Source organism: Miniopterus schreibersii, assembly GCF_964146895.1.
Source record: "Miniopterus schreibersii genome assembly, chromosome: 1".
NCBI lineage: Eukaryota > Metazoa > Chordata > Mammalia > Chiroptera > Miniopteridae > Miniopterus > Miniopterus schreibersii.
In genome coordinates this window covers 192,458,093-192,472,846 of record NC_138101.1, presented here as the reverse complement: position 1 = coordinate 192,472,846, position 14,754 = coordinate 192,458,093, and the positions used below count along the sequence as shown (strand labels likewise).

At 48.4% G+C, this 14,754-nt stretch overlaps 1 protein-coding gene across 6 annotated transcripts in view; it reads left to right on the top strand.

The window, feature by feature from the left end:
* Nucleotides 1–14,746, top strand: part of NRDE2 (NRDE-2, necessary for RNA interference, domain containing) — a 37,282-nt gene extending 22,536 nt beyond the window's left edge. For 4 of the 6 annotated variants that reach the window (XM_081123013.1, XM_081123012.1, XM_081123015.1 and 1 more), the window contains exons 8-14: nucleotides 1,487–1,607; nucleotides 4,334–4,509; nucleotides 6,331–6,717; nucleotides 7,484–8,403; nucleotides 9,066–9,204; nucleotides 12,579–12,650; nucleotides 13,184–13,444. In XM_081123013.1, the coding sequence (XP_080979139.1) occupies nucleotides 1,487–1,607; nucleotides 4,334–4,509; nucleotides 6,331–6,717; nucleotides 7,484–8,403; nucleotides 9,066–9,204; nucleotides 12,579–12,650; nucleotides 13,184–13,309 (1,941 nt within the window). In that variant the 3' untranslated portion in view covers nucleotides 13,310–13,444. The other 2 variants (XR_013997809.1, XM_081123014.1) reach the window with 2 other exon arrangements.
* The last annotated feature ends 8 nt before the right edge of the window (nucleotides 14,747–14,754 follow it).

The following is a 14,754-nucleotide window of genomic DNA, read 5'->3' as shown; positions in this document are numbered from 1 at the left end:
AGTTATTTTAAGACGTATTTTGCTATCTTAAGGGTATGCTGTGCCACAGAAGTGATTCTTAGCCAGCCCTGTGGAGCATGGGGTGTATGATTGGGGGTTGGGACTAGGATCAGGGTCGTGCTTGTGCCACCCCTTTGCTGACACTCGCTGTCTGTGACGAGAGTAGTTAGTTACTCATGGGGGTGGGGTCAGGAGAACCTGATCCAAGCTCTTGAGGTTTTAAATACAGCACAGGTAATTGAAAAGTATTTACATGACAACTTTGAAATAAAGCTTTTTATTTGAGGACTCTGTATCTTTACGAGTAAGAGACTTTGTCACCGTGAACAGACAGAGTTTGGTATTACTGGTCTATATTTCTGTGGAATAAATACACTGGTTATAACCATTTATCACACTTTTTTTTAAAAAAAAAACACCTTCTTTTTTTGCGTGTGCTTTCTTCCCTCCCTCTTATACAAGTAAAACCTATAAAGAGGGAGTGTAGTCTTGCCAGTTCCCTTCCTGAGGTGGCTGACATGCACTCGGTGTCTAGGGCCCACACCAGGACGTCTGCCCTGCTTTCCGTGGCTCTCCTGGACACAGTCCTCCCCGGGCTCAGGCTGGATGATCCTGCAGCTCCTGGCCCATGGTGTGCCCGTAGGAAGCCTGCTCATCCTCTTCAGCGATTTTACAAAAGCTTTCATTGAGCAAGTTATTGGCTCTCTTTTAAAGTCCTTATTGTTGGTTGAAAATGCGATCGCTTTCCTGTTCCTTGCTGTGTTCACATTCTGTTCCACGTGGAATTTTTTATTGCCCCTGAACTGGTTCCCACACACTGCAGACCTAAGGTCCAGATGAATGAGGGAGGGCCAGGCTTTAGCATGCAGACCTTTTAATTCATTGGATGCCTACCATTTGTAGCACTGAGCCAACAGCGTTTATTGAGTCCCTACTAGGTGCTGGACACTGTGCCAGGTGTTCGGAACAGCTAGTTGAGATGTAGCCATGTCCTCAAGACCTCAGAGTCTGTCCTGTTGAACCTTGACTCCCCTTCCCCTCAGAAGGTCTGGAAAGCAACAGGACTTTAGGTGTGTGTTAGGGGGCCTGGTGAGGCCACTGCTTCCTGTTAGACTGGCTGACCAGGGTCAGAACTGGGAAACCATTCTGTTCCTGCCCTTCTCAGTGACCTTGGCCAGTCTTTGTAACCCAAACTTGGAAGTGTCATCCTATCACTTTTTGCCATATTCTAGGTCCAGCCCACAATCAAGGGTGTGAATCCCACAAGGCAGGGGGATAGTCCTGGGGGCTGCTGTGGAGGCAGCCTCCCACACTAAATAATTACATTTTCTGTTTTGGGGTGTGTGTCACCTATCTGCTTCAGAGACTGATGACAGGCAAGATTGCAAGAAGCATCGCCCTCTTATGCCAGTTAGCACTTAATTTGCCCAGTGACTCAGCAGTTTGGTGCAAATTAGGCTAACCACCCTGTTTTACACCTGAACAGGTGGAATTCTTTGAGCCCTTCTGGGACAGTGGAGAGCCCCGGGCTGGGGAGAGGGGCGCCCGAGGCTGGAGGGCGTGGATGCACCAGCAGGAGAGGGGAGGCTGGGTGGTCATCAACCCAGGTAAGGCACCTCTCAGTACTGCGTGAGTTTTTCTCCTGGAACTTGTTTTTACGTCTTCATAATTATTTGTTTATATGTATAAGCCATTTATCAGTATAAACATCAAAATGTGAAAAGCACATTAACTAGATGTCCCGGGAGAGTAGACTGTTCTCCCTCCTTGGAGTCTTTGAAGCAGTTGACCCCCCCCTCACTACATAATGCTCTGAGGGTCTGAATTCTTCCCAAAGAAATACTTCATTTCTCCTCTGATAGGCTGCTCCTGAAGAACTCACCTTATTACTAACCTCCCACCCCCATTTTAGTGTGGATTTAAGACAGTCTGTTTTCTTGGCAATGTCCAGATCCTTTGAAAAATACCTGCCTTAGCCGATCAATGACTCTCTCATCATTGATGTTTCTATCTCTCTCTCTCCCTCTCCTTTCCTCTCTCTGAAATCAATAAAGATATATTAAAAAAAAACAACCTGCCTTTTAAAGAGTACTATAAAATAATTAACTGTCATTCTAAGTGATGCCAAAGTGCTTTCCAGATTTACCCCCTAAAACCGCACTGTCCAGTAGAAATATAACTCGAGCACATGTGTAACTTCACATTTTCTAGTAGCCACGTTAAACAAGTAAAAACAGGTGAAATTAATTTTGATAATGTGTTTTGTTTAACCTAGTATATCAGAACATTAACATTTCAACATCTAATCAATATTAAGAAACTAATGAGGTATTTTGCATCTTTTCCCCATATGAACTCTTTGAAATCTGGTGTGTATTTTCTATTTATAGCACATCTCAGTTCAGACCAGCCACTTTATAGGACTTGATAGCCTCATTCACCTGGTTTCATCGAAAGTGGGAGGGAGAAAGAGTGGGCACTCAGACTAGCCCCCCTCGCCCAGGCTCAGCCAGCCTTTTTTCACAGGCATCACCTTCCTGGGCCTTGGTTTCTTCTGAGAAATGAAAAACTTTGGATTGGCTGTGATCTGCATGGCAGTGCAGAGCTCTGGGCCAGGTGGCATGTCTGTCACCACTTAAGCTGAGCCCTTCAGGTGTTTGGGATAACCTTGCTCTGGGCAGTACCATCAGGTGACAGTCATGCCTCACTTGGCTGTCACAGCCTCAGCCGTTTCGACTTCCCTTTGAATGGTCTTTCCAACAAAGCACTGGAACTGCTGTCCAGGCTGACCTGCGGTGTCAGACATGAAGAAAGTAACCTGCAGGCACAGCGGAAGTACCTATCGCACTTTAGCCACTGAGTCTGCAGGACCACATGCAGGACCAAAAAGTAAACAGGTCTTCTTGGTAGTAACTCTTTCGTTCTCTGAGTGACCAACTCAGCATGGCTCTGTGTTTTTAGGTTTTTTTGTTTCTGTTAATTATCGAATCCCTTACAGTGCATGGTATTTATGTTCTGCAGTTGCCCATATTTGGCACTTCTGTGAGGATATAGAGTTCTTGTGGCAGTGCCCAGAGACTTAAGTTAACATCACTGCTCTGATAAGTGTCCAGATGTCCAGTAGTCACTCATAATCAGATGTGAAGTTCGTTTTCTCAGTAAGGTAATGCAGGTGTCAGAACCTTGACTTTTAACATCAGGTTAGGAGTGTGGTGGTGTGTAGGTACCCTGCAAGCTTTTCCACATTCCCTTCCTGGACAGTCTCTGGAATTTAATGAATTGAATGTATTTCTTTCTACTGGACTTAGAGGGTGTCCTCTACAACACCAGGATCTGAAGAAAGGTTGCAAGTTTCTTGTTTCCAGAAAACTAGTTATTAACCATTTTTTGTGTTTAAGTTCTCTTGTCCTTCCTGACGAGGTTGGCATTTAGAGAGTAGCTGGGATTTATTGTGGATTCTGAGGTATTTTTTTATAGCATCACAGTTTATTTTTTCTTGTACCATCACTTCCTGTTAGTCTGTAATTATTATACATGTGTCTGTGTAAAACGACGTAATCTTTTTGATTCCTAGTGTAGTAAATTCAGGTATCTAGATCTGTCACGTGACTCACCAGATAACTTCTCTGATGGTGAGAATTTTTCAGCATGGATTACTTTAAATGTAGATCACTAGACGCTGATAATTAAATTTTAGTTTTCTTTGAGAAATTCAGAAGAGTGTTAAGATAGAATATTGGGTTTAGAATATCACTTATTTGAATTCTTTGGGGTTTCTGTTATCTGTTTATTTTGAAATATTTACAGATTCATAAGAAGGTGAAAAAAGATACACAGTTCCCCCTACCCCCATGGCCCAACAGTGTTGTCCAATAATAGCCACTAGCCACATGTGGCTGTTTTAATTAAAGTTAATTAAAATGAAATAAAATTAAAAACTCATATCTTCTACCAGCTACCTTTCAAGTGCCCAGTAAGTCCCATGTGGTGGTGGCTGATAGGTCAGACAGCACAGGTATAGAATGTTTCATCATTACAGAGAGTTCTGTGGTCAGTCTGTTGTAGAATATGTGTCCTTCCCATTTTAATTGGTGTAGTAGCATTAAAAACCATTGATTTCATCAGCTAACCTACCAGTTTTTCCTGGGAACTTGATTGTGATTATTGGAGAGTCTCTAAAGGTCACTGAGAGTTCCAGAGGCGGGGCCTAGCTCGGTCTTACTCAACCTGACATTCCAGTTGCCTACCATAGTAGCTGGCATACAGGGTGGTTGGGTGTTGATGGTGGTTTTATTTGCTGGTTAGATGAACTAGAAGTTTTGTTCTTGTCTAGATGATGATGATGATGAACCGGAAGATGATGACCAGGAAATTAAAGATAAGACTCTGCCCAGGTGGCAGATCTGGCTGGCTGCTGAGCGGTCCCGAGACCAGAGGCACTGGCGGCCATGGCGCCCTGATAAGACCAAGAAGCAAACTGAGGAAGATTGTGAGGATCCAGAGAGACAGGCAAGTACCCCACCGCAGGAGGGGATGCCAGCCCTGGGGGTCTCTGCCTTCTCCCCATTCCCATTGGGTTTGGGTACCTAAAAGAAAGTGTTGGGCTCCCTGAGCACTTGCCTGGCTTAGGAGATACTGGCCTGACTTCCGTTCCTGTCTGTGGAAACTTCCCTCTTACTGGAAACCAGGGTAGAATATCATTGGCTGCTGGTGTTGTGGGAACTTAGAGGCACTTGACACCATAATTCCTGCCCCTGAATAGGAGGGTGGGTTCTCATGGTCACCCTCTGGCGATTGTCTTCCCGGTTGTTCAGGAAGCTGGAGGGCTCAGGGTTTAAAAACACAGAATCAGTGTCCTAGGTTCGTTAGCTGTGTCCACTTTCCCCACCCTACTTATATGTTCAGGAATGTAGCAGCTAGATTTGACTCCAAAAGACAAGGGGGACTGGATGTAAGGCCATTTGTGTACAGTCGGCATACAGCTTGTCTTGCTGGAGAAGGAACTAGCATTTACAACCTGTTGTGCGCCAGGCATTTAACTTCCATTAGCTAGCTTATTCACTGTTACTGCATGACTAGGTACATGCTGCTCTGTCTAGTGGCCAGCAGCCCTGGAAGTTTTTCTTTAAAATAAAGGAAAAGATTCTCTTTGATACCTAGAATTGACCCAGTTTCACAAGATAAGAATTCTGTTGCTTGGCATGTAATATAATACAATATTATACAACATAACATAACATGGTGTAGGTGTAGACTGAGAGATTTTCGCAGTGGGAGGCCTGTCAGCTTTGGCATGGCTCCTTGTCTGTAACCCTCTGTACTGTTACATGCCTCGAGGGTGGAGATGTTTGCCTGTTTCTTCACTGCTGAACCGACTGTGCCTGGTGGGGGCACTGCCTTGAGGCGAGTCTGCACGTGAGCTCCCTCTCCTGGCTGCAGCTGGAATGTTCAGTGAGGACTGGGGTCTTTCTTTGGCTTGAGGATTTTAGAGAGTTCATCACCCTTCCAAGAAGTCAGTTCTCAAGGTTCAGAATCTTGGCAGTTTCCTGGAAGCTCATTTCTGGAGCAAACTCCTGCTGTGAACAGTTTTTCACCTAGCTTTTTCTCTGCTCAAAACCTGAAGATTTCTGTTTAATGGATGGTTTTGATTAGTTGACTCTGGTAGTCTCTCTTTGCTCATAGCCACAAAGACCAGTCAGATGTAAAGCGTTGTCTCTGTGGCCTTACATTTTAAAGTTATTACCCGAAGTCAGCTACAAATGCTCACAGTTAGTATTAGGCTCTTATAATTGCTCTTTACATGGTTCATTACTCCTGTAGTTTCCTTCTTAACTTGCTGCTGTGTATTTATTTTTTAAGCATATTTTTCATTTTCTGAAGCAGTTTTGTACAAAAGAAAACAACACAAAATCATAAAGTTTTTTTTCTTCTGTCTTAAGTTTACACTTGTAACTACAAAGCAATTGTGTGTGCTTTCAGAAGTGGATATGATTCTAGATTTTCTATGAATCTAGCAGGCTACTTTGACATTTTTGGCTTCAGCCTGCTCATGGACCTCCCTCCTTCAGAGAAGCCCCAGGAGTGTGAGAATCCTAGCAGCATTGCAGGGCCCCCAACACTTACCCTGCACCTCTCTGGGTTGCCTTGTGGAGCCTCTAGTTTTTTTTGCATCTTGCAGAAAACCCAACTCCTGTCTGTTTAAAATCGCATAATGTCGAATCATTATACATTCATATGAAGAGAATTGTGGGGAAATTGTGAAGGCCTTTTTGTCTGTCTATTGTAGTACCGAGCCCCTGAACAGGTCACTTTATTGTGTCTTTATTGCAGGTGCTGTTTGATGATATTGGACAGTCTCTAATCCGACTTTCCAGCCAAGATCTTCAATTCCAGCTGATTGCGGCCTTTCTGCAGTTTTTGGGTGTTCCTTCTGGCTTCAGCCCTCCAGCCTCCTGCCTCTATCTGGCCATGGATGAGAACAGCATCTTTGATAATGGCCTTTATGACGAACAGCCATTGACTTTTCTCAACCTTTCCTTTTCCGGCGTCAGCTGTGTTGGTCGCACAGACCAGTTGGGCTGCCGGCGCTGGACCAGGGGTCACAGCCGAGAGGGCGAGGAGTTCATCCGCAACATCTTCCACCTGGTGATGCCTTTGTTTTCAGGCAGGGAGAGGTCTCAGCTCTGTTCCTCCTGGTTGCGGTACGAGATCGCAAAGGTAACTCCGGCCCCCTCCCCCCCTGCGTGAGGACTTCCTTTTTGTCCATGTTTATAAATGGACTCTCAGGCTCTTGGTGTTCTTCAGGGTCCTGGGCCACAGCACCTCCTCTTTCGGGGACCCTAAAGGAACTTGGTGTGGCTGCCCCTTCTGAGGGGCCACAGTGAAGAAGAAAGCAGGAGTGGCTGGGGCTGTTTGTGTTGATTCTTGTATTACCAGATGCCTGTGATTATGTGAGCTGTTAGTGTTAAGAACTAAACTTAAGCTTAAGTAGGGTTAGAGGATTTAGGGGCTTACTAAAATAGATAAAATAAGCTACTTACCCTGCTCTTTTTATCTATGTATCTGCCAGAAATTCGTTTAGGATGGACTCTTCTGCCCTCTGCTGGCCGCAAGTTAGTATATTCTTAATACCCAAAGTTCTGACACTCCAACTACAGATTGAACACACCAGGTTGTGTTATCAAAATAGGGTTGTCTGATAAAATTGGGTGGCTGCCTCTCTTTGGAGAAGAAGAACATTTAGAGTAGGTAAGCCTTGTTTAAAGAGGTTTCAGATGGAAACCTGGATGTGTTCGTTTTGGAGTTCCTGTGGCCTCAGTAAAAAAATCCTGATTTGTTTCCCGGCTCAGAGAGCCTAAATGTTTACCAAACATGTGATGAAGGAAGTATAGATGCCTTGTGCCGCTTTCTCAAGCTGTCAGGATAGCGGGATTGCTTTAGAGTCACAGAGCACTTGGAGTCATACTTTTCTTTTTACCTCTAGGTCATTTGGTGTCTGCACACTAAAAACAAGAAGAGGCTAAAGTCACGAGGGAAGAACTGCAAAAAACTAGCCAAGAATCTCCTTAAGGAGCCAGAAAACCGCAACAATTTTTGCCTCTGGAAGCAGTATGCACATCTGGAGTGGTTGCTCGGCAACACAGAGGATGCCAGAAAAGTTTTTGATACAGCACTCAGCACGGCAGGGAGCGGAGAGCTGAAGGACCCTGAGGTCTGTGAGCTCAGTCTGCTCTATGCTGAGCTGGAGCTGGAGCTGGCACCGGACCTCAGAGTGGCCACCGAGGCCCGAGCTGTTCACATATTAACTAGGCTGGCTGAGAACAGTCCCTATGGGCCCTACACCGGGCAGGTCCTGGCAGTTCACATTTTGAAAGCTCGGAAGGCTTATGAGCATGCACTGCAGGACTGTTTGGGGGAGAGCAGTATTCCTGATCCAGCTTCCCTTAACCGCCTAGTTAGCGTGGTTAAATGCTTTATGCTCTTCCAGTATTTGACCATAGGGATTGATGCTGCTGTGCAGATATATGAGCAGGTATTTCCAAAACTGAAGGGCTCTGTTACCCCAGAAGGCCCAGGCCTGGAAGACAGTGCCAGCCCACAGAGTGCAAGGAACGTTCTCGAGGCTATCACACTGATGCACACGAGTCTGCTCAGGTTCCACATGAAAGTCAGTGTTTACCCTCTGGCTCCGCTGCGACAGGCGCTTTCAGAGGCTTTGAAGTTGTATCCGGGCAACCAGGTTCTTTGGAGGTCCTATGTACAGATTCAAAACAAGTCCCACAGCGCCAGCAAGAGCAGGAGATTCTTTGATGCAATTACCAGGTCTGTGAAACCCTTGGAGCCATGGTTGTTTGCCATTGAAGCTGAGAAAATGAGGAAAAGACTGGTGGAAACTGTCCAGAGGTAATTACAGATCATCTTGTTCATGTGTCCACACCTTTATGGAACGCGTGCCATGTCCCCCACCCTGTGAGCCTCAGGAATACAGAAATAAATATGGGCCATGGCCTGGCACACCGGTATGGGTGTTTGGGTATTACAGGAATAGCAGATTGCAAGGGGAATGACAGACCTACAAGTAGTAACATCTTGCATTCGAGGCTTTTGTGGCTGTCTTCCTAGGCTATGCCTTTTGGGACCCTGAACATTGCTTATGGTGCGTGGGTGGTGACTGTTAGGCCTTCAAGTATCTGAGAAGCTGCAGTAAAAGCATGTGGGTAAGAGCACAGGCTCTGGAGTTGGACTCTGGTTTCAGATCCCAGCTCTTCCCACGTCACTTTACCTCTCTGATAGGTTCCTGAGAAGCAAGGACTTGGTGTGTGATTCCTAGGCAGACTCTGTAATGTAGAAACCACAGGACCTTGGACACAGCCTTCCTCTGGCCTTGGAGTTGCCCATCACATCTCTACTCTGCACCCCCAGCACCCACAGATCTGAGGGACAGCCCTGCCTCTGACAAGCTCTGATTCAGTTCTTGCTGACGTCTCTTGTCACTAATGTGTCTCTGCCTCCTGCAGTGTCGGTGTCAGAACTTGTCTCGGGTTTCACGAGCCTTTGTCTTGCAGGGTAGATGGCAGAGAGGTGTACGCGACTATTCCTGAGACTGGCTTGACGCACCGGATCAGAGCCCTGTTTGAAAATGCGATCCGCAGTGACCACGGCAGCCAGTGTCCTTTACTGTGGAGGCTGTATTTGAATTTTTTGGTAAGAAAACACTTAGAGTTTTTATATTTATGCAGAACTCTACTTCCTTCCTGAGTAAGAAAGTGCAGGTGTCCAGTGGCTTCCTTCACCCTCACCCCTCGGACGGGGGTGACATCAGGTCTCTCGGGACTTGGGGAGGGGTTGCAAGTGGCAGTTTTACTCAGGGCATTTGACAGAATAACGGGGGAGTTGCTGGGCGTTTTGGTGCAGAATTTAATGTGGCGTTCTGTAAAAGATAGGGCCCTTAGGGAATTTCTAGCTTTTTGGAAAGGTTGGCATTGGACCGAAGGTTAATTAGAGCAGTGACTCTCCCTAGCAGCTCCTGAGGCATCTGGTGGGCTCCTAAAGCTTTGATAGTGAAAAAACCAAATCAGCCAAAATGCAAGGTGTGGGCTGCAGTGCGAGGAGGGGCAGGAGAAGGGAGCCGTGGGGCCGTGTGAGGGAAGGGTTAAGGCTCCGGAGAGGAGGGTTGTTGGCTTGTTTGCTGTGCCTTTGCACCTTCCAGCGTGCATCTGCACATGCTTGCCTGCTGCTTCCATGCGCGCGAGCACATTTGCTTGCTTTCCCTCTGCGAAATCGAAGAAGTTAAAACGTACTGCTGGCCATGGAGAACCTGGGGGGAAAGGACTTGCACAAAGAGCAGGTAAAATTTTCCACTAAGGTCGGAACTTAGTTTAAAGCCTCTTTTTTGAGGGGACTTTCCGAGGTGCTGTTCTGCACACCCATTAGCACTTTCAGCCAAACTGTTTTTGTTGTTTTGGCAAAAATCAGTTATTTTCAAGATTCTTAGACTTCTTTAGTCTGATCATCTGCCTACATAATAAAGAGATAAACTTAAGTATATAAGCCAGTTAGCTGACTTCATGGGCCTGATGAGAGACATCTTAATACATAGAAAGGGACTGGTGGCATTTCTGACTGGGAATCATCAGATTTTATTGTCTCCAGTGCAGTTTCTTCCCACTTTGTCAGTGGCTGGCAGGTAGAAGGTGCTGAAAGGCCCCCACTTATAGGAGCTGTAGGAGGGAAGAGTCCTCTCCGTCCCCCTTCCAGTGGGCATAAGTAAGCCTCTACAGTAGGGCCAGCCTCCTCTTAGGAATGAATACGCTGGTGAGAGTTTTCTAGATTTACTTGTATTTATTTGGGGAGGGTTTGATGTCAGTTTTGTCAAATGACTTTTTCAAAAAATTGTACACACCAGCAGGTGCTCAGGTTTGTTTATGCTTAGTTAAGATAATCCAATTTTGCAAAAGCCCGAAGGTCCCTCGCCTCTCGTTTTCTTAGAGACATTGCTTCCCTGTGTGGAGGAGGCACGCGGATAAGCAGGCACATACATGGCACGTAAATGGCAGACGCCAGCCAGCCTCTCGGAATGCAGAGCTCCACCACGCGTCTGTCACGAAGGAGGTGGGCAGCTGGCTCTGCATGGCCCTGGCCCTCTCCCTGGCCCCTCCCACCTATGCTGGGAGAGTTACTAACCCAGCTCAGGTCCGGGCTGATGGCCCACAGCATGTGCCACAGACTCCTGTCACCTCTTCCTGAGAGTCCTGGCTGAGTCCTTCGTGTGGTGTGAGGCTTAGTTCTGGAGACTGGCGGTGGCCTTGAGGCCTTTACGTGGAGAGCAACATCAGCAGCTCTGCCCCTGCGGAAGCCGTGACTTCAGTTCTGTGCCTGGTCCTGGCTAGTGCCCTGAGGTGCTCCTGGTCTCCCTGAGGAGACATGCTTTCACTGGTCCTGGTCCCGTGGGGTCACAGGGTGCCCGGGAGTTACCCACTCGTTAGATTTCAGCCCCAACTTAGGCATTCTCCGGGGGGCGGTGTTTGCTAAGATGAGGAAGATGAGAAGGTGGGTAAGGACGTGGAGGTCTGGTGGTGCTCGTGCACTTTTCTTCCCGTTGGAGGCCCCGCTGTAGTGAGGAGAAGGTGCACCCAAGGGCACGTCTTAGAACACGGGATCCTGAACGGAGAAAAGCGGCGGCATGCCAGGCGTTCACGTGGCCGCGAACCCTCTGCACATTCCAGCGAGGTGTGGAGCTCCTGGTGGCCAGTTGGTAGCTGCAGAGCGGTTCTCATTTGAGGCTGGCCCACTGACGTACCTGCGTTTGCTGGGTCCAGGATGTCTGTGAGATACGGTGGTCCAGAACGTGCAGTAGTACAACCCTTCTTTCAAAAACGAGGGGAAACCATCTCTCGTTTAGCGAGTATTTTAGGAGAGGACATTGAGGTCCTTTGTTGTGCAAAGGAAGGACAGCTTAGGCTGGCTCCTAGGGTGTGAATTTAGGTTTTAGCCTCAGAACGGCTGAGTCTCACAGCTGAGTCTCATGCCAGGGAGGGAAGACAGGAGTGCCCCAGCCAGAAAGCTCTGTGTGGGAGGAGGTGGGGAGGCCTGAGCCTTTCCTGACAAGTTATCACAGATGCTGGTTATAGGTCAAAGTTATAGTCTTGGTGACTGTGGGGGTTAACCTGAAAAAATGGAGAAGGGAGGGAGGCCAACCTTGGTGGGCAGAGCTCCTGAGGTACAGATTGGAGTCTCTAGATGCTATTGCCAGGGTTTCTGGGAAGTTGGTCAGCAGCCCTCACTGGTGCCATGCTGGACGCCAAGCACCAGCCACCTGGCAGAGACCTGGCGTCCCTTAGAAAGTTCTGTGGGAATGGAAAGTCTGGAGGAGGTGGGTGGGTGGGAAGTGCAGGAACAGATTTCAGCTCCATGGGCTTGGCTTGTGCCCACGAACAGCTGTCAACACCTGCCAGCCTGGGAGCCGCCCGTGGACTGTGAGTGCATGGAGGAGCTGCCATGAGAGAGATCCATTCCTGGGACCTGGGAGAGGCCCCAGTGGGGGATGCCACCTGCAGCTCCAGCTCCCACAATGGGCGTGGAGAGACTTACGGATTTTATACCTAGAGAGAAAAGCTGCTGAGTATCTGCACACTCTCAGACTGAAATTCCTGCCTGTTTACTTTCAATGTTACCCGCTCAGCAATTCTGGTTTCCTTTTCTCTGAGATAGTTTTCAGATAATGGCAAGTGTTAAAGTAGATGTTTTCTCTGTATAAAGTCATCAGCCTTATCACACACACATGGCCTCGAGGGTCCCAGGCACTGTCAGTAATGAAAGGTTGAGGGCCCACAGGAAAGGAGATGAGACCAGTCAGAAGTGTTAAAGGGCAGCACTCTGGGCCTGTTGGTGGAGGAACCGACCCTGCACATCAGAGGCCCCGGTAGCGTCCCCGGTGCGTAGACTAGCCACTGTGAGGATGTCCCCACGGCTGGCTGGCTGCAGCTGAGGAGTCCTGTGTGAGTCACTGCAGGGGTAGTCTCTATGGCCTCACCCTACCTGTTTCAATTAATCATTTTTGTTTTACCCCCTCACCTCAGGTTTCGTTAGGAAATAAAGACCGAAGCAAGGGGGTATTCTACAAAGCACTTCAGAACTGTCCCTGGGCAAAGGTAAGTTCTAGAGACCATGGTATCTTCCCATATCCAAGGAGCTGCTTGCCGAGAGTCAGTCCCCCCAGTGTCTGCTTGGCCTGCACCTTTGTCATGGGAGGCAAGGCCCAGTCAGGCCTTTCTTGGTGGAGCTGAGCCCTGGGCAGCCTGAGCCAATGGGCACATTTCCTGTCTCTGTGGTGGAGCTGGTGTTTCAGGGGAGTTGCTGTGGGCAGCTGGTTTCCCAGCATTTGCCCAGAGTTCAGCCCAGAAGCTACAAGTGTTGGGATCTGGGTCCCAAGTCTGCCTTGCAGAGCCCATCAGATACTCAGCAGTCTTGCCTGCCAACAACTTCTAGTCCCACCTTGAGTTCACTCCCTTTCACTGAGCCTCTGAGCTCAGAGTCCTTCCAGAAGTGTGTTGAGGTGCTGCCAAGTGAGTCAGGACAGTGTGTGTGTGGGGCGGGGGGGTGCCTGTGGAGGGGCAGCAGGAGGGCAGGCTTGCTGGGACAGGAAGTCTCTGGCTGACCGGGGTGGTGGCTCTCCTGGCCCTAGGTGTTGTACATGGACGCTGTGGAGTACTTCCCTGATGAGATGCAGGAGATCCTGGACCTGATGACCGAGAAGGAGCTCCGCGTGCGCCTGCCTGTGGAGGAGCTGGAGCTGCTACTTGAGGACTAGAGACCTGGGGGGGATGGGGGCCACACCTCCAAGGCCATGTTGCCTGCCTGTGGGAGCCAGGGTGAGCGAGAGGAGAGGGTGACACGTGTCCAGCGTGTGTCAGCAGACCTGTTTTTAAAGTTTCTGTCTAGATAATGTGTCTGGGTTATCAGTCTTTCATTCCGCACATTTTTTGGATGTGCAAATGATGCAGTAATTCTCGTTTTACATATTATATATGTAAATCTGTGTATATATGTACATAGACAAGAATTGGGCCAAGTGCTAAGTAAACCTAACGTGGTTGGTGTGTGCGAGTTGTTCGTTCCGCTCCTCCCCTGCCTAGCTAGCGCCAACCCCACAACAGTGAATGTACCCTCTCAGTTGGCATCCATGGTCCTTGCCAAGTCTTGGGTTTTGCAGTCGTGATAAGGTCTGGTTACTCAACACCAGGACCTCCTCCCCTGGGGCTGGTCAGTAGGAGAGCAGATTTTGCGCTATCTTCAGATGAGAGCAGGAGAGTCATTTAAAACTTGGTGTTTGGCCTGTATTGTGTAAAGCTTCTTGTCTTCCCTAAGCCTTCGCAGTGCTGCCTCCACTGTGGACCAGCAGCATCGCCTGGGAGCTTGTTAGACATGCAGGCTCAGCCCCACCCCAGCTCTGCACTCAGGACCCCCGGGGGCTTGTGTGCACCAGTGTGGAAAGCACAGCTTGAAGAAACAGGGACTCCCGCTGCGGGGGAGCCTGCCAGACCCACCCTGCCCGTGAGATGTGCCGAAGGTGCGCTTTCCTGTGCTGAATGTCAGCACCGCTTAGGTGGAGTCCCAGACTCGCTACGTCCTCAATTTGATTTCTGAGGGCTGTCCAGCTGCTCTGGCTTTTTAAAATCATGACCTCTAGAATTGCTGAAGAAAAATTTCTTTGGCAACTCACCCAGAAAAGCCAGTGTTATGGAACAGAATTTTGGCTAGAAACAGATGGGCATTAGGTTGGGAAAAAGAAGGGAGGGCAGCCTGGCTGGAGCCCTTTCTAGGGCAGTGTCTCAGCACACAAGGAAGCTGGCCACCAAGTGGATGCTTGCTGCCCCACTCACTGACTAAACTGTTGAGAGAGGAGAGAAGTGCAGGAATTACGTGGGATATCTTTAGATGCTCTCGAGGATGAGGCAGGCAGGGCTGGTAGAAGATTCTTCATCCCTGATCTTTCTCAAATTCTCTTGGAAACCTCCATCTCTTACCACCATTACTTCTTTCCTGCCCCCAAGTGCTGAGACCCACAGCTCCAGACCTTCCAGAAAGGAAAGGTGTTTCCTTCTGAAGCCACAGGAGTGCAGCCTTTGCTGAAGCATCAGCAATGGTTGGCATGTGGCTATGATCACGTCTTTCCCCTTAGCTGGTGCCTGACAGCTCCTCCACCAGCTCTGGGGCCTGACGTGAGGGCAATGGGTAACTGAAGTCTGCACTCTT